At 42.7% G+C, this 26,237-nt stretch overlaps 1 protein-coding gene across 2 annotated transcripts in view; it reads left to right on the forward strand.

Moving 5' to 3' along the window:
- The window catches only part of LOC115162150 (uncharacterized protein C14orf132-like), a 75,887-nt gene extending 56,460 nt beyond the window's left edge, over positions 1–19,427 (forward strand). For both annotated transcript variants that reach the window (XM_029713170.1, XM_029713172.1), the window contains exon 2: positions 18,864–19,427. In XM_029713170.1, coding sequence (XP_029569030.1) covers positions 18,864–19,097 — 234 coding nt within the window. In that variant the 3' untranslated portion in view covers positions 19,098–19,427. The remainder of the gene's footprint in view (positions 1–18,863) is intronic.
- The last annotated feature ends 6,810 nt before the right edge of the window (positions 19,428–26,237 follow it).

Raw genomic sequence — 26,237 nt, forward strand, 5'->3', positions numbered from 1 at the left:
AGAGTACCCAGCCAGAAATAATCACACACCCATTTTTCAAGCAAGCATATAATGTCACAAAAACCAAAACCACAGCTAAATGCAGCACTAACCTTTGATGATCTTCATCAGATGACACTCCTAGGACATTATGTTATACAATACATGCATGTTTTGTTCAATCAAGTTCATATTTATATCAAAAACCAGCTTTTTACATTAGCATGTGACGTTCAGAACTAGCATACCCACCGAAAACCTCCGGTGAATTTACTAAATTACTCACAATAAACGTTCACAAAAAACATTATGCAATCGCGGTGTCCGATTTTAAAATAGCTTTTCGGTGAAAGCACATTTTGCAATATTCTTAGTAGATAGCCCGGCCATCATGGCTAGCTATTTTGACACCCACCAGGTTTGGCACTCACCAAACTCAGATTTACTATAAGAAAAAATGGATTACCTTTGCTGTTCTTCGTCAGAATGCACTCCCAGGTCTTCTACTTCATCACCCAATGTTGTTTTGGTTCCAAATAATCCATAGTTATATCCAAATAGCTGCGTTCTGTTCTTGCGTTCAAGACACTATCCGAAGGGTGACGCGCTGGTGCGTATCGTGACAAAACAATTCTAAATATTCCATTACCGTACTTCGAAGCATGTCAAACGCTGTTTAAAATCAATTTTTATTCAATTTTTCTCGTAAAATAGCGATAATATTTTGACCGGGAGACGTTGTATCCGTTCAAAGACTGAAAGAAGTAAAATGGAGTCGTCACATGCACACGCACACCCGTGTCATTGTTCTCAGATCGACCACTTTCCAAAAGCCCTACTGTTTTTCGCCCAGGGACTGCAGAGTCATCATTCCCCGTTCTGGCGCCTTCTGAGAGCCTATGGGAGCCTTAGAAAATGTCACGTTACAGCAGAGATCCTCTATTTTCCATAAAGAGGCTATAGAAGGCCAAGAAATGGTCAGAGAGGGCACTTCCTATATGGAATCTTCTCAGGTTTTGGCCTGCCATGTGAGTTCTGTTATACTCACAGACACCATTCAAACAGTTTTAGAAACTTTAGGGTGTTTTCTATCCAAATAAAATAATTATATGCATGTTCTAGTTTCTGGGCAGGAGTAATAACCAGATTAAATCGGGTACGTTTTTCATCCGGCCGTGAAAATACTGCCCCCTATCCTAAACAGGTTAAACATAATTATATAACTTTTTAATGACCTGAATTCACAATTCAGATATGGTCTGCATGACCGCTATGGAGAACTGCAGTTCTGTCTACCTACCAGATGGCGCTCACCTTACTACTGTCCCCCACCCACTCAGTGACAATGGTATTAATGCCGTTTTAGGTTCTCTGTTGTGTGCCTCTCCTCCATGTTCTCAGTTGTCAGTACATGCGACTTTATGCCCTTCTTCTCATCAATGTGATGGCTCCGTGCAGTGATGTGTTCGTAGATGTCCAACAATTTGTTGTTAACGCCACGTATGGTGTTTAAGAGCTCATGCTTTTACTTGCAGAGCAATCATTGTACAATTTCTCCATCAGAGGCATCACGGTTTTTCCACATTGGTATCTTGTAGTCTGGTTCTAGATATGCCATTTGAGTATTAAAGCCGACATTGACTTCTACCAGTGACAATGGCTGCATATTAACTGCAATCATTTCTGTAATCAGCGCTGTGATTTTCTCACTCTGTCCCTTTATACACTGGTGCCAGCAACGGGTTGGGTCTCATGGTGCCTCCCTTTCAACATTGCACCTGTACTGCCACTGTAGCTCAATTCCACCTCGCAAAGTTTGCATTTAATCACCTTCTCATTTAACTTTTCAAAGTACTGCTATACAGGACATTCGCTGCTGTCGCTTCCCTGTCTCACTGCCATTTTTCCAACTGTTAAAGACAATGACATGCGCTTTATATCCATGACAAATAAGTAGAAAGATTCATATCTCCTACTTCCTTCATTGTAACTTTAGGTGTTTGTTTAATGTTTAAAAATAAAGGTTTTCGGTTAGGAATTTTTTTCTTAAAGTTAACCATCCCAAATATGTTTAAACATTTAAATGTCACACCCCTAACATACACACACACACACACACACCCTTGCTCACTGTCTGTTCAGCAGATAACTATCACCACATAACATACTATCCCATAAGCAATTCATAACTCCCTTAGGTGCACTACATGCTATATACATTCATAAATGCTGCTAGAAAGCGCTGTACCCCGTGCTGGATTAGCGAAACAGTCAAATAGCAGGTCACAAAAGCGGATATCCTTGGTCCTATCCATATACATGCGTAAAGCGCACACTGGACACAGGCCATGCAACCTCCGTTGTTCACTGGAAGCAAACAGAGGAGGTGAGAAGGGGAACAGCTCGAAAGCCCGGGACCTGTAAGACATAGGCATAACCTTGGCAGCAAAAGCTGCATTAGGACGTAAAATCACTTTGTAGTCGCCAGGTGCGAACTCCAAACAGGAAGGGTTTACTGATAGCTCCAAGACCATGAGCAGGATAGTCTTGTAGGAAAGGTCCACATACTCCAATGGATCAAACGGAGGCTCACGCAGAGCGTCCAGGACCAAAGCCAGGTCCCAGGTCGGAGCCATAGGCTTAGACAATGGTCTGTGCCGAAGCACACCTTTCATGAACCTCAACACCAGAGGATGAGACCCCAGGATAGAGCCGTCAATCCCTACATGACGCGCTGCAATGGCTGCCATATAAACCTTCAATGTGTAAAGGAAAGCTTTTGCAAGAACATAAAAAAGTCCACCCAAAGAGCACTGAAAAGGAGAAACTCCTTTAACTTGACACAAACCCTCAATCATGTGCCACTTATATGTATACAACCCTCTCGTAGAGGGCGAATTCGCCGACTGTATAGTCGCAATCTTGTTCGAAGTTAAATCCCTAGCCATCAAATTCAACCTTTCAGGGGCCAAACCCAGATCCTATATCTGCGGATGTGGGAGCCAAACACTCCCGTGCGCCTGGGATAATAGATCCCGATGACACGGAACCCTCCACAGGTCCCCACTCAACAGGTAGATGAACCCCGGGAACCACAAGAATAAACAACCGACTGTCCTGACGGACCTTCTCCACAGTGGCCTGAATCAGGTCCACCGGAGGAAACACATAGAGAAGGGTCCAAGGCCACTGATACGACAAAGCATCCTTCCTAACCGAGCGCCCAGATCCCTCATTGAGAAGAACAGACGACAATGTGTGTTTTCTTGCAATGAGTAAAGATCTACATTGGCCCTGCTGAACCGGTCCCGTATCTAGGCAACCAAAGAGGGGTGCAGGCTCCAGGAAAATAAGTCGCCCTGACTGAAAGGAAATGCTCCCTACGCGCAGATAACAGGCCAGGTTTAGGAGAGAGAGAGAGAGACCGGGCCCCACCTTGCCTGTTGATGAACGCCACCACCCTCCTGTTGTCAGAACTTACCAACCCATGCTGGCCCTCCAACATCGGAAGGAAACGCCTCAGTGCCAGCAAAACAGTCAGTAGCTCTAGGTAACTGATATGCAGCGCCCTTTGCGCTGTTGACCAAATCCCTTTTTCCAAGAAGCACACACACAGCGCTCCACATCCCAGTAAAACTGCATCTGTCGTTATCACCCTGCGGGACACTACCCGGCCCATGAGAACCACCTGCAACAGCAGTCGTAGGTCCCTCCCTTAGGCTCAAAGGAGATACCTTGAGCAACCCCATGGCAGTGGCAAGATGCATCCAGATGCATAGCAATCACCCAATGCTGAAACAGATGTATCAACAGAAGTTCCAGAGGCACCATAGCTATCATAGAGGAACCGTGCCAGACAGTGCCGGAATGCGACCCTCCTCTGTTGGGAATAAAACACATGATTCAGAACCGAGTCCAGAACGAGACCCAGAAACTGTCAAAGAACATTTATTGTGATGTACTATGAACTGAGACTGAATATGGGAGACCAGTGTGGCAGTGTGAAGCTCCACCTGTTCCTCAACTCCACAACAACCAGCCAATCATTCAGGCCAATACTCTGATCCCCTGGCACTGCACTGTTGCCAAAGCTACCTCCTCCACCATAGAAAATGTGCAGGGTGATAGGGAGAGGCCGAAAGGCAGGACCAGAAACTCATAGACCACATCCTCGAAATTAAACCTCAGAAACTTTCTGTAGGGAGGATATATAGACACATGAAAATATGCATCCTTCAGATCTATGGACGTGAACCAATCACTGGAATGCACCCACTGCAATAGCCGGCAAAATGTGAGCATTTTGAAATTGTAAACCTTGAGGTGCTTGTTTAAAACACGCAAGTCCAGGATGGGATATAACGTTCCATCGCTCTTGGGAACTAAGAAGTACCCGGCTGTACCAAACAATCTGTACTTCTGACACGGGGACCACCTGAATAGCCTGCTTTTGAAAGAGATAGGAATTCTCCTCTCTCAAGACAGGGGCTAGGACCTCGGGGACCATTGACGTAATGACGCCACAAAAAGGAGGAGGATGCACAGTGAACTGCAGACCGTAACCCCTCGTAATCGTCCTTGTCAACCATGGTGAAACTGCGCATGCACGCCACTGGGTGGAGCATGCTGCAAGTCTCCAATACATTATCTCTTGAAGGGGCATAGCGCCACGCTGAGAACTGGGATGCGATTTTTTTGGGGCATGCTTGTTTTCATATCCAGCACGCTTGACAACCGTTTGTCTGAATATGGGAAAGGAACTGTGTTTATTATGCCCACACCTGGACAATACTGCACTCTCGATACCCCTGAACACAGAGGAACCATGGGTAGAAACAATGTGCTTTTGTGGTACCGCTGTTCTGATACCCGGCCCACGTCGGGTTTGCAACTAGTAACTTGACCCCATTGACTGAGCCACTTGGGAGCACTGTTTCCACTCTTGGGAGCTCCAAGAGCACGCCCCCTCATCGGCCTCCAGTTAGGGTCGTGAGGTCTGCTCCTTCCCCTGCGTCACAGAAGAATCAGCTTTCACCCCTCTCTCCTTTGACCCATCACGGTGTCTGTGCCAAGACTGTGCTGCTGCCCAAATCGACCTTGAAGCCACCCCCTGTCCCGAGGCAACCCTCTTCTGGCCTGGACCCGATTTGCCCACCGCGAAGGATCTTAGTGGAAGAAAGGACCCGAAGAGCTGGATCCTGTTTCTGTTTCTCCTCGTAACGGGCCTGTAAAGACTCCATAGCTGAGCCCAACAACCTTGTTGGCGAAACTGGCTCATCCAAATACAGCCGCTTGTCCCTGTCATGAACCACACCCTCAGTCTGGTACACTTGGTCTAGCTGATCGGCCGAGGACCGGCACTGTTTATTCAGAAGAACTGTGCTAGGATTCGCTCCCTTGTTAGCCTCTGGAGCTAAGTAACTCACCAGCTTTCCATCCATCGGCGGTGTGCAAACGAGCCCAACTTCTTCCATACCCTTGACATTCATGAACTCACCATAACCTGGTAGCACCTGCCTGGCTGAATAAAGGGAGTCTGAGGTTGCCTTTATTTAGCTCATCGACAAAATATTTAAACAGGGGTATGCGATTCTTCACCGCTGAAGGGACAGGAAGTAAATACCTTTCCCCAAACCTGGAAGAACTCTGCTGCTGGGAAAAGACTGCCAATTCACTCCCAGATGATCTTCCGCCCTACGATACAGCTCCATCAAAGGTGCATTAACCACCAATGGTTCACTCTCCCCCTCCGAGTCCAAAGCAAGCCCCGGACTGATATCATCCGATTCATACTCTGAAAATCCTCCAGAGCCAATCAGGGATACTATATCATCCCCGGAATCTGGAAGTCCCTTAGCCAGCAGCCCCAATCCGCCTGAGCGTGTTTCCACCCCGAGCTAACAGGACAGCACTCGTGATTATCTTTAATTTTCATTGTGAGACCAGATGTCCTAGGGCACGGTCGGAGGTTAAAACTCGGCTGGTTATCCTTTTTAAACTTACTCTTATCTTACTCAAGCAAGGAAGTACTGGCTACACAAGCAAAGCAGAAAGTAGTGTGTTTTTAGCAAACACAAAAACCGATACCAAGACCAAAAATTGCAACATCTAAGGGGAAGAGTACTCTCTCCCAATAACAGACACCTAAGTCGAAGCCGAATCTCGTAGTCTTTGTGTGCTTGAAAGGTTTGTAAATTACGTGACACCATCTTCCTTCAGGCAAGCTGAAGAACAAAGAATTTAGGAAACGAATGCAAACTCTGGTATTATTGCCAGGAAGATATAATTTTGCCCCTTGGGCATGATTTCAGTTTTTTTCAGGTGAATATGATTGGTCATTGACTCCCCATAGTATGTTATACTGAGTGACGGGCTGAAAGGGAACTGTGTACACACCACATTGCAATCTCAACACTATAATATTTGTCATTGGACTATGAAAAACATGAGCTGGCACACACCCAGAGAATTATTTTATGTAGAGGTGCTGACTAACGGCAATAAACTAAAAGCTATAAAAATAAAGAGAGTCGCACACTCTATATATAAACTCCCAGTAATTTATTGGGTAAATTGGACTATGCCCATGTTGTGGCTCTTCAGTCCAACTCTCCATTGACATGAAGATCATCGCTGCCACTTGTCATATACTTATGGTTTCAGGGATGATTGCTTGATCACAATAGTAGTAATAGAAAAATAAAGTAATTTAATCTGCACAAGCATAACCCTCACATTTTAGAAAGGGGAACTTCATGAGTGGTTGATCGTGTGAAAGGTTTCATTTATGTCCCAATCTGTCATAGTACTGACCACTTTAACTATTACAGATCACAGACATGAAAATAATGTACACACATGTGAGTCACAGAGCTACACAGTAATGGCCTGAGCAGAAGCTATTTGTCATACTCCTCTTTTTGACAGTAGCAAAGGCATTTTTCGGTCCTATATTGCCTTTTGCCATGCAACTTACTGTGGATGACTGTGTTTTTGGCTGCTCTTCGTATTTCAAATGAGCTCAAAGCACAGCTGGGTCCTCAGAAACGAAGTTTTACTTGTGTGGAGATATCTCAATATTGCACCCTGAATGAAAGGGGATACCTAGTCAGTTGGACAACTGAATGATTTCAACCAAAATGTGTCTTTCACACAAGATAAACGACTAGCTTGGCTGTTTTTGCGCATTGTTTCCCCCACACACTTCTTTTTGGTGTTTTTCTGCTGTAACTGCCTCTTCCCCTGTAATGCAAAGCCTTTTGACCCTAGGTCTTATTAAAATAGCATGCCATAGCAGATATAGATGGGGGAAGATGTGGGTATCATCCTGGGAATGTGACTTTCAGTCAAAGAGACGTATCGGAGGAGGATGTCAATATGATCTAATGCCCCGCAGTGTCAAATCAGAGAGGAGCAAACTCTCCACTTTAGAGATTGGGCTCCTGAGTGGCGCAGCGGTCTAAGGCACTGCATCTCAGTGCTAGAGGCGTCACTACAGACACTCTGGTTTGAATCCAGGCTGTATCACAACCGGCCGTGATTGGAAGTCCCATAGGGCGGCGCACAATTGGCCCAGCGTTGTCCATTATAAATAAGAATTTGTTCTTAACTGACTTGCCTAGTTAAACCAAAATGAAAATTAAAGAGATGGGGCTGCACCTTTCTATCAGCTGCCAGCAGTTGTCAGGAAAAGCAATTATTTGTTGCTAAGCACATCCCCCCGGCAACAAGCACAAAGCTCATTGAGTGCAAGGAGAGCACTTTTACTGCCACAGTGACATCAGCGCAGAAGATGGATACAGAGCACCCTGGCATTCAGTTTTCTAAGACGGACACTTGGTTTGCATGCACTCTGGAGTGGAATATCTGTGCCTACAGGTCCTTGGTACACTCTAATGGCCTGGTATATTATGGATTTTCACTGGTGTGAAGTTTAGTTTTTAGCAGACGTTTTCAGACAGGAGTACACAAAGACAGGAGTACACAAAGAGTGTGGCAAAGAGGCAAACAAGGGTCAAGAGAAGGAACGAGATTCTGGTTATTTTAACTTAAATAAATGCCCTCCGTATGCACCTGAGTTTGTGTATTATGTATGCAAGAACTTGAAATGACCGAACGCTCTATCACCAAATGGTTAGATGTATAGGAAATTCTCAGTAGTGTTCAGTATTTTTTACCCAGTTCATCAGGGCCGGTGAGAAGTGATTCCAGTGAGTGTATTTTAAGTTTAAAAAATCCTATAAAAAATGCATGACTAACATCCACACATAGAAACATGGGAATAGTGTGCTACATTACAATTAATGCCAAGTACTGTGTGTGTGTGGGAGAAAAGTGCATATGCTTTTGGGTGTAATCTATACTTTAAAACACATGCTGCACATTTAATCCGGCGCATACATGATTCAAATGTATGCTTATATACTGTAAATGATTAATGGATTGAAGTTGTAGACAGAAAAACATTTTTCTTACATTTTTGAAAGCTATCTCATAATGAAGAATGAAACATTTAATCAGTTCTCAAACTGCATTGTTGTAATTTTAATTATTGGAATGAAAGGCTGAGGAAGCTCATTGAAAGACTGAGAAAAGCACATTTGAATGTTATTCATGAGCAAAAACAACATTTTTCCTATACAAAGAAGCTCAAGATTTGTGAAACAAAGGACTTTGACACTGTGAAGAGTTAAAGGTTTCTTGTCTGAGGACAAAAGATGACAACATTGTAAAAACACCAGCATTACACAATATGACTCTATACTTGCACTTAGCACTATTACTCTGGACATGTACTGTGGCCATTGTTATGGATGACCTAATCTACAGTGCCCTGTGTTTTTTTCTCAGAATATTAATATGAACCCAACAACAACACATTACAGCATGGGAAAATAGTCCAAATTGGAGCACTCAAACCGAACAGAAAAGAGTTGTCTCTTTGACATCCACCAGTTACTATTCTCTCAAAATACATACAGTACCAGTCAAAAGTTTAGACACACCTACTCATTCAAGGTTTTTTTTAAATTTGTGCTATTTTCTACATTGAATATTAGTGAAGAGATCAAAACTAGGAAATAACACATACGGAATCATATAGTAACCAAAACAGTGTTAATATGGGCAGGTGGGACGGTAGCGTTCCACCTGGCCAACATCCGGTGAAATTGCAGAGCGCGAAATTCAAACTACAGTATTATAAATATTTTACTTTCATAAAATCACAAGTGTAATACATCAAAAATAAAGCTTAAATTCTTGTTAATCCAGCCGCTGTGTCAGATTTCAAAAAGGCTTTACGGCGAAAGCACACCATGCGATTATCTCAGGACAGCGCCCCGCATACAAAACCATGAAAAACATTTTTCAACCAGGCAGGTGCGACACGAAAGTCAGAAATAGCGATATAATAAATGCCTTACCTTTGATGATATTCTTCTGTTGGCACTCCAAAAGGTCCCAGTTACATCAGAAATTGTCCTTTTGTTCAATAATGTCTTTCTTTATATCCATAAAAACAGCAGTTCAGTCAATAATCCACCCAGTTTCCCTCCATCAAAATGCATACAAAATGAATCACAAACGTTACTAATAAACTTTTCCAAACAAGTCAAACAATGTTTATAATCAAACCTTAGGTACCCTAATACATAAATAAACAATACAATTTAAGACGAAGAATCATTATTGTCTTTACCGGAGAAAAATACCAAAGAATGCGCTCTCATTCACGCGCTTGGAAACACTACAGCCAAAATGGGAGCCACCTAGAAAAACTACAATTTTTGGCAAATTCTTCCAAAAACCAGCCTGAAACTCTTTCTAAAGACTGTTGACATCTAGTGGAAGCCTTTGGAACTGCAATCTGGGAGGACTTCACCTTATAATAAAAGTGACAGCCATTGAAAATAGTGGTAGGCTGAATTTTATTTGGGGGGGATGGTTTGTCCCCAGGGTTTCACCTGCCATATCAGTTAGGTTATACTCACAGACATTATTTTAAGAGTTCTGAAACTTTTCGAGTGTTTTCTATCCAAATCTACCAATTATATGCATATCCTAGCTTCTGGGCCTGAGTAACAGGCAGTTTACTTTGGGCACGCTTTTCATCCAGACGTGAAAATACTGCCCCCTACCCAAGAGAGGTTAAACAAATCAAAATATATTTATATTTTAGATTCTTCAAAGTATCTACCCTTTGCCTTGATGACAGCTTTGCACACTCTTGACATTCTCTCAACCAGCTTCACCTGGAATGCTTTTCCAACAGTCTTGAAGGAGTTCCCACATATGCTGAGCACTTGTTGGCTACTTTTCCTTCACTCTGTGGTCCAACTCATCCCAAACCATCTCAATTAGGTTGAAGTTGGGTGATTGTGGAGGCCAGGTCATCTGATGCAGCACTCCATCACTCTCGTTCTTGGTCAAATAGCCCTTACACCGTCTGTAGGTGTGTTGGGTCATTGTCCTGTTGAAATACAAATGATAGTCCCACTAAGCGCAAACCAGATGGGATGGTGTATCGCTGCAGAATTCTGTGGTAACCATGCTGGTGTGCCTTGAATTATAAATAAATCACTGACAATGTCACCAGCAAAGCACCTCCACACCTTCACACCTCCTCCTCCATGCTTCACGGTGGGAACCACACATGCGGAGATCATCCGTTCACCTACTCTGCGTCTCACAAAGACACAGCGTTTGGAATGAAAAATCTCAAATTTATACTCATCAGACCAAAGGACAGATTTCCACCTGTCTAATGTCCATTGCTTGTGTTTCTTGGCCCAAGCAAGTATCTTCTTCTTGGTGTCCTTTAGTAGTGGTTTCTTTGCAGCGATTAGACCATGACGGCCTGATTCACTCGGTCTTCTGAACAGTTGATGTTGAGATATTTCTGTTACTTGAACTCTGTGAAGTTTTTGCGACTGCACTTGAAGAAACTTTCAAAGTTCTTGAAATTTTCCGTATTGTCTGACCTTCATGTCTTAAAGTAATGATGGACTGTCGTTTCTCTTTGCTTATTTGAGCTGTTCTTGCCTTAATATGGACTTGGTCTTTTTCCAAATAGGGCTATCTTCTGTATACCACCCCGACCTTGTCACTACACAACTGATTGGCTCAAACGCATTAAGAAGGAAAGAAATTCCACAAATGAACTTTTAACAAGGCACACCTGTTAATTGAAATACATTCCAGGTGACTGCCTCATGAAGATGGTTGAGAGAATGCCAAGAGTGTGCAAAGCTGTCATCAAGGGTAAGGGTGGCTACTTTGAAGAATCTCAAATATAAAATGTATTTTGATTTGTTTAACACTTTTTTGGTTACTACATGAATCCATATGTGTTATTTCATAGTTTTGATGTCTTCACTATTATTCTACAATGTAGAAAATAGTAAAAATAAAGAAAAAACGTTGAATGAGTAGGTATGTCCAAACTTTTGACTGGTACTGTATATATTCGTTGAATTATTCTACAGTGCCCTGAGTTTTTTCTGAACCTAAAAACCACACCTTACAGCTTGGGAAAATCGTTACAACCAGTGCACTCAAACCAAACAAAGACAGGAGAGAAAAGGAGAGTATCCATGAAAAATAAACAGCTTTACTGTTCACTGTCAAAATACAGAGCTGTCGCTATCCATAACTTGTCAGCACATTTTCATACCCTGTCCAAACCACCAACATATCTCCAGTGAGAGGCCAAGTCGGGGCTATTCCCATTAGAACAGTTTGGAGACAGGCCATCTTTTTAAATTCATGAGGCTCACTGAAAGAGAGTAAAATTCCACTAGAAGTGATCTTATGAAGGACCTCCAGGCGCAGAATGCTCTGCTTATTATATTTTTAAAACCCCAAATTATGCCTCAAGGCAAACAGGCAACTATAGACAGATCTCCAGAGATGCAGTGTGAAATCAGGGTTCAGGGGATAGAAACAATTCAGAAAAATATTTTCAAAGTTGTAGTAATGCTCAAGTATACTGCTGATGAGAATAGATCTTTGGTAGGGGGTCTTATACATTCATGACAATGAATACTTCTTCAGTTGATTAAGAAAAGACACCATAAAAAAGGCCAATATACACACTTTCTCCTCATCTGCCTTTCTGAGCTCCTGTCTAAATCCTCATTTTGAAGTGAGGGAATACTTATTTTGGAGAGATTAAAGATTAAATTCTGACTCATGAAAAATGTTTACGCTCTAAAACCTCCAATTCTCTTGTACCTCTGCCTCAGCCTGTCTTTAAAGCAGTGTCCTTCTCAGGTGTCAGAAATGTGGGTGTTAAGTTGGTTTGCCTGTTGACAGAGTGTGTGGTGCAGCCGAGGGAGTCATGGACCAGAGCACTTCAGACACAGAAACAGACACATAGTAACACGTGTCAGGATTTAGACACTGGAACAAGGATAACTTTCCAGATGTCACACCCGCACGCACGCACGCACACACACACACCAAACACACTGCACTCATATAACAGTGAAGTCTTAATCAAAGATGATCTTCTGTGTGTGCTGAGAGTCAGGCATTGGCTTCCCTCTCAGCTGGCAAGAATGGGAAATCACCGTTTGTTGTTTGTGCATTTACATTTTTCATTGAGTTGATCACGCAACTGACAATTATCAATGCTTATCACCAACGAGGGACTGGTATTTTGTAAATAGAAGGTTCAACTCATCACTGTGAAAGTAAATTACTTTCAATTTGATTGATGATCGGGGTTTCCTGATAACTGTGTTAAGTGATTTTTTTATATATATATATATATATATATATATATATATATTTGGATGTGACTTAAATGAATCATACTTCTGAAAGAAGTGAAGGGAATTTAATTCCAATCTCAACGGGCTATACAAGAAGAGTGCAGAGATAGTTTAAAATGTCACACTAAGATTAGAGGCATTGAGTGACTCAAATGCATTAAATTACACAGCCTGGCCGATGCTTATGGGTCAAGAGAAAAAATACAGTACAATACTACAAAGTAAAGCAGCGATACTCAACCGGTGGACCGCACTCCAGATCCGGACCCAGAACGGGGTTAATATGTTATGTGTCGGACACCAGGAAGACTAGCTGTCGCCATTAGTGTCGACTAATGGGGATCCTAATAAAAAAATCATATACATACCGCGGGTTCTGACTTAAAAAAATAACTCAGTCGGGCTTTCAGCGTACTGCTGTTGAGAGTTGTAATAGTAAAATGCACAAGGTGCAATTTCAAAATGTGGTAGTGCATTGGCAGTCATTCAGCTATTTATAGCTATTTATAACTGGTCAGAAATTTCCAGTTGATCAACTACTGGTCATGTTAGCTAAATAGGTCAATTAGGCTAACCAGCTGTCTAAATCTTGTAGTTATCATGGCCAGATTACATCCCCAGTGCCTTGACCCTCAGGGGGCACCCATTGATTTTGTTCAGTCACTCTGGTATTATATGAACACAGATCACATGGCAAAATTTGTAGAATTGCAAGAAATTAGCTTTAAAATGGCAAAAGTTGATCTCTGCCAACAAGAGGGGTTTGAACAATTGGGGGCGCATGGGTTGCGAGGTGGGGGTTTGTTACTATACCGATAAATGACAATATCCATCCGGACCTTTGCCATCTAGGAAATTTGTGTGACCGGATATTCTCAAATAGTAATTGAGTACCCTGCAGTAAAGTGTTAGATAACCATGTGTACGAAGCTGCAGAAACACTATATAATGAAACAGGAGGTTAGTGGCACCTTAATTGGGGAGGACAGGCTCATGGTAAAGGCTGGAGCGGAATTGGTGGAATCGTATCAAATACATCAAATACATGGTTTCCTTGATGCCATTCCATTTCCTCCATTCCGGCCATTATTATGGTATATATGTGTATGTATATTTTTATATATGTGTGTGTGTGTGTGTGTGTATGTATGTATATATATATATATATATATGTATGTATGAATGTATGTATGTATATGTATGTATATATATATGTGTATATATATATATATATATATAATGTAATAAATATATATATATATATAATGTAATATATATATATACATGTATATCCTCCACTCTGCAGCCTCCACTGATTGAAATGCAAGACTGACTGTCAACATGATGTAGGTGGCTGGGCTGGATCACTGTGCTACACGCATTCTATTGAGTTAAAGATTTACTATGAAATGCTGCTGGGCTGCTGAGAAAAATAACATCAATGAGACTCGAGTTGTAAATCTGGACGGCAGAACAGAACCGTGGTGGACTGAGGTAAATTTCCACCTGGTCTTAGTCAATACACAATGGAAGAGGCCAAATCTATTGTTCTGTGACATAATTTGAGGTGACATAATTTGCTCATGCTATCCATTTGCTGTTTACCAGAAGTCGATTCCAGATGACCAGATGATAAAGTACAGCAGAAATTATGTATTTATTGCTCCTCAACAGTTGAGTGGTTTTTGTTTTGTTTTGGGGGGGGGCATTTTAAAGAGCACTTCATGGTGGTTATATCCTAATGGGATGCAATTACAGAACATTCTACATAACGCTTACTTTAATTGGGCCCTCATCATGGCATGATCCCAGGAACAGATGGGCCGCATTTATCAGGGTGTGATAGCAGGTGTACGGCAGTGGTATGGTTTCCAATAGCGCTGCACTACCTAGCTATAGACCTAGCGATAGTTTGTACTCTATAATGTATTGTAGATATTACATTGACCATGCAAAATGGGCATGTTTGGTATTATCCGATATAGCACTAATAAACTGCTCGCAATGTTAAAATAGATCCAGCTATGGCCGTTTAGCCAGCAGTTCCGTTACCCTTAAGCGAGGTCAGGAAAGTTCAGCCCAGTGTTTGGTTCCTTTGGTTCCTCTGAGCCTGGCCCTGGTCAGCGACCAGAGGACTAGCTCTATTACACAGCCACTCACCCATGCAGGTTTACTGGTATCGGTTTCCTGACATTAAATGGATTGGATATGGCCCTCATTGCCCACTTGGGGATGCCCCGTACCAGGGTTTATGTCTTTCCATTGCATTAATGTTTCCCACTCTCTGTGCTGGCCTCGTGTTCCTGTGCATTGGGGAATAGCGGGTTTGGATAAGGCTGGGGTAAGTAGTGAAATGAGAGACCAGTATTTACTTCAAACCTTGACAATTCTTGCATGTTATGCAAGGCTATGACATGGACGTTTTTAATGTTGAAATGAGACATGATCGGGGTGTTTGGGTTAGATGTGTCTCTATGCGTGTAGATTTTTGTCACTCTTTAGACTCAGTAAAACCTACTACTACCATTCAAAGGTTTGTAGTCACTTAGAAATGCCCTTGTTTTTGAAATAAAAGCACATTTCTTGTCCATTATAATAACATCAAATTGATCAGAAATACAGTGTAGACATCGTTAATGTTGTAAATGACTGTTGTAGCTGGAAATGGCAGATTTTTTATGGAATATATACATAGGCGTACAGAGGCCCATTATCAGCAACCATAACTCCTGTGTTCCAATGGCACGTTGTGTTAGCTAATCCAAGTTTATCATTTTAAAAGGCTAATTGATCATTAGAAAACCCTTTTGCAATTATGTTAGCACAGCTGAAAACTGTTGTCCTGATTAAAGAAGCAATAAAACTGGCCTTCTTTAGACTAGTTGAGTATCTGGAGCATCAGCATTTGTGGGTTTGATTACAGGCCCAAAATGGCCAGAAACAAAGAACTTTCTTCTGAAAATTGTCAATCTATTATTGTTCTGAGGAATGAAGGCTATTCCATGCAAAGAAATTGCCAAAAAACTGAAGATCTTGTACAACGCTGTGTACTACTCCCTTCACAGAACAGCGCAAACTGGCCCTAACCAGAATGGAAAGAGGAATGGGAGGCCCCGGTGCACAACAGAGCAAGAGGACAAGTACATTAGTGTCTAGTTTGAGAAACAGACGCCACACAAGTCCTCAACTGGCAGCTTCATTAAATAGTACCCGCAAAACACCAGTCTCAACGTGTAACGCCCTGGCCATAGAGAGGGGTTTTTGTTCTTTATTTTGGTTAGGCCAGGGTGTTACATTGGGTGGGCGTTCTATGTTCCTTTTTCTATGTTTTTGTATTTCTTTGTTTTGGGCCGTGTGTGGCTCCCAATCAGGCACAGCTGAAGCTCGTTGTTGCTGATTGGGAGTCACACATAAGGAGCAAGTTTTTCCTGGCCCGCCAGCCAGGAGCCGCCAAAGCCGCCCGCCAGCCAGGAGAAGTGTCAAGAATAAGAAAGCAATATATTCCATAGTACACTAGAACACAGCAAAACATGAACAAGAGTCTTAACATAGCTGAGGGCAATTGAGCAAAATGTCCACTAGATGACAGCAAATGTACCCATCACAACCCTACAAGAAGGGTGAGAAATCCATATCTTCATTTAAACCCAGGTATTTAGTGGCCTGTAATTTGTAAATCCCAAAACTTTCCCTTTGGTTTAACTGTTTAACACGGTACCCTTTTCTAATAGAGGCCGGGATATGATCAATACCCATAGCTTGTAGGGAGGCAAGGTTGCCATGGTGTAAGGACTTGTAGTGCCTTGCCATGGGGTAGTCTTCATTGCCTACCCGTATGGCGTACTTGTGTTCCGCTAGGCGATTTTGAAGGCGTCTCTTTGTCTGTCCAATGTAGAACACTTTGCACTGTGGACATTCCAATCTATAGATGACATGAGTGGTTTTGCAGTTAATGAAATGCTTGACGTAATACTCCATTTTGGAAGCTGTATCAACAAAATACTTTCTCTGTGCAATATTTCTGCAATGGTTGCACTGGTTACATTTAAAAGAGCCCTTGAGTTTGTGGCCAAGCCAAGTTTTTGGAGAGTCACCCGGAAGATAACTGTGGACTAATTTGTCCTTTATGGTAGGACATCTCTTAAAGCTTATGACTGGTGGCTCAGGAAAGACTTGGCGTAGTAGCGTATCACTTTGGATGATTCCCCAATTATTTTTAATGATTCTTTTAATGTTCTCTGCTTCAGTGCTGTATTTTGTAACAAAATACACTCTCTCTGAAGCATCACGAGGCACTCCCCTTCGCAACAAGTTCTCTCTGTCAAGTAATCCAGCCCTTATACCTGCATCTTTCAGGACCTGGACGCTGTAGCCCCGATTCAAGAAACGATTCTCCAATTCAGCAGATTTGACACTATAGTCTGTTTCCTGATCGCAAATTCTGCGGACTCTTTGGAATTGGCCATATGGAATATTCTCTTTTAGCCTTTTGGGGTGAAAACTGTCTGCCCTCAGAATGGTATTCCCATCTGTAGGCTTCCTAAAGATTGATGTGTGCAAACAACCTTTGTCATTTTTACTGATGTCGAGGTCCAAAAAATGAATGTTATCCTTGCTGTACTCCATAGTTAGTTTGATGTTAGGGTTAATGCTGTTAAGGTATTGGTGGAAGGAAATAAGTTCATCTTCTGAGCCGGACCAAAAAAGGCATACATCATCAATATAGCGTCCCCACCATATAATCCGGTCAAAGAAATGGTTATTAGAAGGATCCAAAAGGAAGTCATTTTCCCATTTACCCAAGTACAAACCAGCATAGGAAGGGCTGTAGCAAGCTCCCATGGCACATCCTTTGACCTGTTTAAAAATACGGTCCTGAAAGATAAAGATGTTATGATTAAGAGTCCATTCAGTCAGTGAGACAATGAATTCTGTAGGAGGCATCTCAGTTTCAGGTTGGGTACTCAAGAAATGGTGCATAGCTGCCAAACCTTGTTCATGTTCAATGGTGGTGTAAAGAGAGTCCACATCCATGGTGACTACCTATATTATTCAATTCCTTAATTTTGTTCAACACATCTGTGGTATCTTGAAGATAGGCTGGGAGTGACGTCAGAAAAGGCTTAATAAAGTAATCAATGTACTTAGAGATGGGTTCTGTCAGACTTTCATTACCACTAATGACTGGCCTGCCTGGGGGATTTTCAAGATTTTTGTGGACTTTTGGAAGAAGGTAAAAAGAAGCCATACGTGGACTGCCATTGAAAATAAATTTGAACTCATTGTCTGAAATGTAGCCATTCTCCTTAGCTTCTGTGAGGATCCCTTTCAACTCAATTTTTAGGTCCTCTGTAGGGTTGAAGGTAAGAGATTGGTAGAATTCATCATTGTCTAATTGACAGTAGGCTTCTGTCACATATGTCTTTACTCCACACTACTGTAGCACCACCTTTGTCTGCTTTTTTAACCACAACCCGTTCATTTTTGGACAATGATTCAACTGCATCCCTCTCTATCTTAGAAAGATTACGTCGTGATTGGTTGGAGTCAATTTTTCCCTTAAACAGATTCTCCACATCAAAATTCACCTTCTTGGCAAATGTATTTAGTGTGGCATTCTGGACGATGGGACACAAGTGTTAATGTGAAATTAGGGTTAATGTGAAAAGCTGTTAAAAAGAGAACATTGTATTATTTCTTTGTACTCCCTGACGAAGGCCATGCAGCCGAAACGCGTCAGATTTTTATAAACATTGTTTCTATTGAACATTTTTCCCTTAAACATTTTAATCAATTATATGAAGAGTGCCTTGGTCCTCCTTTCTTTTTAAGTGAGAAACCTTGTTCCCATTTGCAACAAGATGCAGTGATATCATGTTCACTATTTATTTGAATATACTGTTCTGCTTTAACTTGTTAATGCAGGGCCCAAGAACAAATCCTACTCATAGGATAAGGGACTTTACTGTAATGTTAGATCGATGTGCAGTACCTATTGGCAAAGAGCTCTACACTGCATATGAAATAAAATAACACCTTTCAATCTTCTCTAATTCTCTCTCTTTCTATCTCTCTCCTTCTCTCCCTCACTAACTCCCTCTCCTCCAGATCCCAGTCATGACAGGGGCCTTCATGGACTCCTCACCCAATGACAACTACAGTGCCGACCACTCACTCTTCAACTCCTCGGCCAGCGTCCACGCTGCCTCTGCGGCTGCCTCAGCCCAGGCCCAGCAGGACGACCAGTCCTCGTCCAGTGATGCCATCTGGCTCTGGATTGCCATCATCGCTACTATCGGCAACATCGTGGTGGTGGGTGTGGTCTACGCATTCACCTTCTGATCCATCTCTCCTTCCCGCCCACCCAGCCAAAAATTAAAGAGCCTCCCCATGGGGGAACGTGATAAAAGACAAAGGACAAATATCACATACTGAATTATCAAAGGGCTCTGGGATGCAGATGCTGGCTATGGTGTGGGGGTTCTATAGTTGAAGCTTCAGCATCATTCAATTTCAATACAAAAATCCTAAAGTTTCAGGATACGAACAGTATGCACAGTTCAACTGGAGGCAGAAGGGTATTTTCAACTTTAGTCGCCTAATTTTCAGTGGACATCATGCTCCTGAATGTTGTTGTGTTGCATTGTGGGGCTGAAGGGGCTTACAGATACATACAGGGTGAACTGGACCATCTTAAAATGTCCCCCAGATAGAAGAGAGGCAATTAAGAGGAGTGCTGCTTAATTATTGGGATGAACAGAGACGTGACTCTTAAAACATTTATGGGACTCTGGGATTACTTCTGCATTAGCCATGTGCTCAGCTTCTTACAGCCTGTTATCTGTTCTGCCAAAGGAAGGCCCAAAGTATTAGCTTTCCTTTGTAATATCGACAGAAAATGGACCAACAGACACTGGCTTTAATGAAACATTCCTGCAACATCCTTTTGGATCCTCCAACTGTTATTGCTTCTCAGTTTCTTTAGCAATGCCACACCAGTTTATGGTCCAATAAAGACAATCACTCACAGTCTAATTTACTCTGATCACAACAGCAAATTCTTCGTCTAAAACATTATTTATTACACTAAACAATACATCTATCAAAGACATTTCACTTTTTTACAACAAACCTCTCAGTATATGACCAAGGCAGGCTTGAAAGATATTAGCACAGTTTACATGAGCAGGAAAAATACTGTACAGCTTTAGGTTGTCAAAGCTTAATTGTTATTTAGCTCCCTTCTTTGGAGTCTTTACGTGCTGTATGATCTAAATAAGTGGGGTAATAGAAATGCTGGGCGTTTTTCTATCTGTTTCCTTCAAGCTGGGTTCTTTACATTCAGAACTGTTCAGTGAAATAGCTTTGTGCTGCGGTATGTCCAAAGGCAGTTGTTACATTGGCGATTAATCCACGTCCCTTAATTGAGAATATTAACAGGCTCTTTTCAAGACGCGAGTGAGACCCCTGGTGTCACCACAACACACATTCTAGTGTACATGGATGTCAGGGAGATCATTTCTTTAGGTTATCACAGTGACAGTGCTATGAGTTTGTATCAAAATGATTGACTGATTTCTGTCTAGAACAGAACTGAAAAGAACATACAATACCCACTAAATGATGATTGCTTGGTAAATGTGATGGTTTGATAAAAACATGCTCAATCTCAGCCTCTAAGCTTTCTGTTCCGCTGAAAAGAGCTGATACAGGTAAGAGTCGCTCCTTTCTTGATTTTCTTTTGTCTTCTCTCAAGGAGACAGTTGTTCTTGAATGTTGTCTGGCTTGCCTCATAAGCTGTAAGTGTAATTATCTGAGAGAGAGTGATAAACATCTATTTGAGCCAAGTTCTCTATTATAGCCAGTGAGTTATATCAGCCACATGATCTAATGAATTATGAATAACATTCGGATGCTGAAGTGAATAGCCATTTTCTTGTGTATACATCCCCCACTCTTGAGCTGATGCAAAATGTCAACCCACTGGGCACAGATGTCATTGAAACGAAAACAACGTTGATTCAACCAGTGCGTGCCCAGTGGGAAAATGTATTCCATCATCCTTTTTGACATCTTTTTTTGTAATATGATATATTATTTTAAGCTACAGGGCATCATATAGTGTTAGCAATAACCTATTTAAGGATCTGGGTAGGGGCTGTTAGTATTCAATTATATTTCTTATGTGATCTTGATGAAAGAAGACTTTGTAGTAAGACTATCTATTGTAAAAGGTTGTAGAAGGTTTCTCATGTCATGGTATACACTGTACGTATTTCTATTTCTACAACATACGCTAAGAACTTACTTACATTACCCAACTATGATAGAACTTCCAACAAATTGTAATATTTAAATCCCCAAATTAGGAGGTAATAATATAACGTTGAGATAAGGTCTTCCAAAGACCGTTACTTTATTTTTTAATAAGAGGTGAATGTGTGAGTGTTTAGCAATGTTGTAATTCACATAAATTACACAATATAATTTTTTGTAAGAACATCTATTACTATTAAAGTTTCAGGATTGCTGTATATGTCTCCATAAATCCTTATTGCATGAAAAATGTCCCATTCAATCCAACAGGGAAACGCATCAACAGAAGTGTTATTTAACACTGTACAGTGGCACTCATATGTATTGTAAGAGTGTTAAATGTAACACCTTCTATGCAAAATGTACACTGGGGGGAAATTAATAGAGATCTCACCATAAGATTTAGGGATCGATTCAATCCATAATGCTGAAGTTCAGCGCTACCACGATTGACATTTAAAGGCAATGTTCCTGTGTTCACGGACACCGCAATCACGGTAAACGCTGCATATGGTATGTCGGCTCAATTGGAAATTACCTTAAAATGTCAAGCACATTATAGCACTGAACTTCTGCGATACGGATTGAATGAAACCCATACCCTATGCATAACACAATATATCACATTAGTAGAGATAGGCTTTTCAGTGTGTTTGTGAGACACAAGCCTGACAGGTGATGCATTTGTTCTCAGAGACAAGCTCCTGGCACTGCTTCCTACTGAAGGTATATGCACTGGCACTGCTTCCTACTAAAGGTATATGCACTGGCACTGCTCCCTACTGAAGGTATATGCACTGGCACTGCTCCCTACTGAAGGTATATGCACTGGCACTGCTTCCTACTGAAGGTATATGCACTGGCACTGCTTCCTACTGAAGCTATATGCACTGGAACTGCTTCCTACTGAAGGTATATGCACTGGCACTGCTCCCTACTGACGGTATACGCACTGGCACTGCTCCCTACTGAAGGTATATGCACTGGCACTGCTTCCTACTGAAGGTATATGCACTGGCACTGCTTCCTACTGAAGGTATATGCACTGGAACTGCTTCCTACTGAAGGTATATGCACTGGCACTGCTTCCTACTGAAGCTATATGCACTGGAACTGCTTCCTACTGAAGGTATACGCACTGGCACTGCTCCCTACTGACGGTATACGCACTGGCACTGCTCCCTACTGAAGGTATACGCACTGGCACTGCTTCCTACTGAAGGTATATGCACTGGCACTGCTTCCTACTGAAGGTATATGCACTGGAACTGCTTCCTACTGAAGGTATATGCACTGGCACTGCTTCCTACTGAAGCTATATGCACTGGCACTGCTCCCTACTGAAGGTATATGCACTGGCACTGCTTCCTACTGAAGGTATATGCACTGGAACTGCTTCCTACTGAAGGTATATGCACTGGCACTGCTTCCTACTGAAGCTATATGCACTGGCACTGCTCCCTACTGAAGGTATATGCACTGGCACTGCTTCCTACTGAAGGTATATGCACTGGCACTGCTCCCTACTGAAGGTATATGCACTGGAACTGCTTCCTACTGAAGGTATATGAACTGGCACTGCTTCCTACTGAAGCTATATGCACTGGCACTGCTCCCTACTGACGGTATACGCACTGGCACTGCTCCCTACTGAAGGTATACGCACTGGCACTGCTTCCTACTGAAGGTATATGCACTGGCACTGCTTCCTACTGAAGGTATATGCACTGGAACTGCTTCCTACTGAAGGTATATGCACTGGCACTGCTTCCTACTGAAGCTATATGCACTGGCACTGCTCCCTACTGAAGGTATATGCACTGGCACGGCTTCCTACTGAAGGTATATGCACTGGAACTGCTTTCTACTGAAGGTATATGCACTGGAACTGCTTCCTACTGAAGGTATATGCACTGGCACTGCTTCCTGCTGAAGGTATATGCACTGGCACTGTTTCCTACTGAAGGTATATGCACTGGCACTGCTTCCTACTGAAGGTATATGCACTGGCACTGTTTCCTACTGAAGGTATATGCACTGGCACTGCTTCCTACTGAAGGTATATGCACTAGCACTAATTACTAGTGGATGCTGTGCCCCCAAGTGAGATTGATGCAAGACAACCATTGTACCATCACTCACTCTTACACAGGCTGTATATATCTCTGTCTAGATGAGAGCCACTGTCATTCCTTCACTGAAAATAGGAGAAGTTGCCTTGTTTTACTTTGTTGTAATAGATGTCTCTATAGTAGACTCTGGATATTGGCTAGGCTGAGTAGTAATCATTCATATAATTAGGAATAGGAACATAATTGTAAATTGTGTTTACATGACAATGTTTACAGCTATGCAATAATAACATTGTCATATATCATTAATTACCCTTTAACTCAGATACGTTAACAGCACATCTGAAACAATAGATTTGCCATTCAAGTACATACTACTCAAGTACATTACATAATGTTATAAGGCTGTACAATTCGAGTCCCCCTGACTCAGGTAGAGAGACCTTTATGCTCAAGATGCTGTAGCAAATCCATTTGATGCCAGGTCAGAAAATAGCACAGAGGAAGAGCATTAAGAGATCACCCCCACAATGCCCTCCAACTGTGTTCCTAAGACCCCTCCATGCCTGGGTAATCTGAATGTCCTCCCCCGACCGCTACAGTCAGTCAGTAGTCTACTTAATATCTGAATCTGCTTTAGCCTCACACAGCCACGGGCTTTTCAAAATCCACATCATAAGGAAAGGAAGTGGAGGAGTAAAGTCAGCTGTGGATGGTCCCTGCACACCCTTTCCTTTTCGTTTTAACCCGTTGCTGATCCTCACACTGCACTGTATAAATATACCCACACAGTGTGGAGAAACACCCAGAAGGCTAGCCATACTCGCCAGTTCCATTCCCTCAAAAGCCCCTTTAGAACCAGTCAGATGAAGACGATAACCATTGACCTGGCGAATGCTAATCTATGTTAATAGATGATAATGATGGTGCTTGCAGGTGTACGTGCATGGCATTCAGCTTTGTCTACTCTACTTCATCCACCACAGTGGGTTTGTTGCTGATGAGGCTGCTCACCACAGTGCTCCCATAGTGAATTAATAGTAGATAATAATGTGGGTTAATTTCAGCCTTGGGTAAAATTAATCTGTCTGAAGGTATAGTAGTGGAGGAGGTCTGAGTGCATGCTGCCAGGAAACCCCCCTTGTTGTCCCAGGGTGCACCACTCCAGCTCTCTCCTGTCCAATCCCGGCTGACAGCTCAGCAGTGAGGTGTTGAATATGCTAATGTGGCCAAATGCCTCGGACACATCTTGTCAAACTGTGTCAGCTCAGAGATAGGGGCAGAAGCACAGGGGTCTTTTCCCTTTCCTCCCCGCACTGCTGAAGCTACAAGTGACGTAACATAATTGTCACAACGTCTACAGAAGGTGGCGCCTCTCCCCGGTCGGGCGGCGGTCGTCGTCGCCGGCCTACTAGCTGCCACCGATCTCCTTTTCTGTTTCATTTGGTTATGTCTGTTTAGGTTAGCACCTGTTTTGTGTTAGTTCATTAGTGGGGTATTTAGTGTGTCTGTTTTTGCTTTGGGTTTGTGCGGGATTATTTTGTGTCGTGTTATCGTAGGTTTGGGATTTGATTTTCCTCTGCCGTTCTGTGTTTAGGCATTAGGGTTTGCTGGGCTGCGTCCCGCCTCATTTAGGGTTCTATCCTGTCGCTTGAGTTTTGTACCCTGCCTTGTTTTATGGCACTTTTGGACTTTGTTCATTAAATGTGTGTTTCACGTACCTTGGTCTCCTGCGCCTGACTTCACCCCTCCTGCATGTCAGAGTCGTTCTGACAATAATCATATATTAACATGTGTATGCTATGTTACATACATATGCCCAACCATACAACTCTGCTCCCAGGAAGAAGTGATGAATGTATTTTCAGATCATTATCATCAATGTGTTTCCTGTTGCTGAGGTTGTGAGTGGGTTGTTACGTGGGCATGAGGAGGCTTACAGGATTATTTATCTCCCATCATTACGAGGCGTTACTCACCCTTGTTGTCTCTGGATCCCAGTTCCAGGTCTCCTTCTCAAACCCACTCTGTCAGAGAAACTGGGGGAAAAGGCACGGACACACCGCAAATCAATCTCAGTCTCCACATACGTTTTTCACGGCGTAGTCAATACACTCCCTCTATTCTAGATCTCAAATGTAGAGACAGGTATAGTATACTGTATAGTAGACAGCATACTGTACACAGGCACAGTATGTGCTACTAATTTATCCAGATCCACAGATGATGCATTCTCTATTGCACTCCACACTGCCCTTTCCCAACTGGACAAAAGGAACACTTATGTGAGAATGCTATTCATTGACTAAAGCTCAGCTTTCAACACCATAGTACCCTCAAAGCTCATCACAAAGCTAAGGAACCTGGGACTAAACACCTCCCTCGGCAACTGGATCCTGGACTTCCTTACGGGCCGCCCCCAGGTGAGGGTAGGTAGCAACACATCTGCCACGCTGATCCTCAACACTGGAGGTGTGTGCTCAGTCCCCTTCTGTACTCCCTGTTCACCCATGACTGCATGGCCAGGCACAACTCCAACACCATCATTAAGTTTGCAGACGACACAACAGTGGTAGGCCTGATCACCGACAACGACGAGACAGCCTATAGGGAGGAGGTCAGAGACCTGGCCGGGTGGTGCCAGAATAACAAACTATCCCTCAACGTAACCAAGATTAAGGAGATGATTGTGGACTACAGGAAATGAAGGACTGAGCACGCCCCCATTCTGATCGACGGGGCTGTAGTGGAGCAGGTTGAGAGCTGCAAGTTCCTTGGTGTCCACATCACCAACAAACTAGAATGGTCCAAACACACCAAGACAGTCGTGAAGAGGGCACGACAAAGCATATTCCCCCTCAGGAAACTAAAAAGATTTGGCATGGGTCCTCAGATCCTCAAAAGGTTCTACAGCTGCAACATCGAGAGCATCCTGACTGGTTTCATCACTGCCTGGTACGGCAATTGCTCGCCTCCGACCGCAAGGCACTACAGAGGGTAGTGCGGACGGCCCAGTACATCACTGGGGCTAAGCTGCCTGCCATCCAGGACCTCTACACCAGGCGGTGTCAGAGGAAGGCCCTAAAAATTGTCA

Source organism: Salmo trutta, chromosome 25 (genome assembly GCF_901001165.1).
Source record: "Salmo trutta chromosome 25, fSalTru1.1, whole genome shotgun sequence".
In the NCBI taxonomy this organism is placed as follows: Eukaryota; Metazoa; Chordata; class Actinopteri; order Salmoniformes; family Salmonidae; genus Salmo; species Salmo trutta.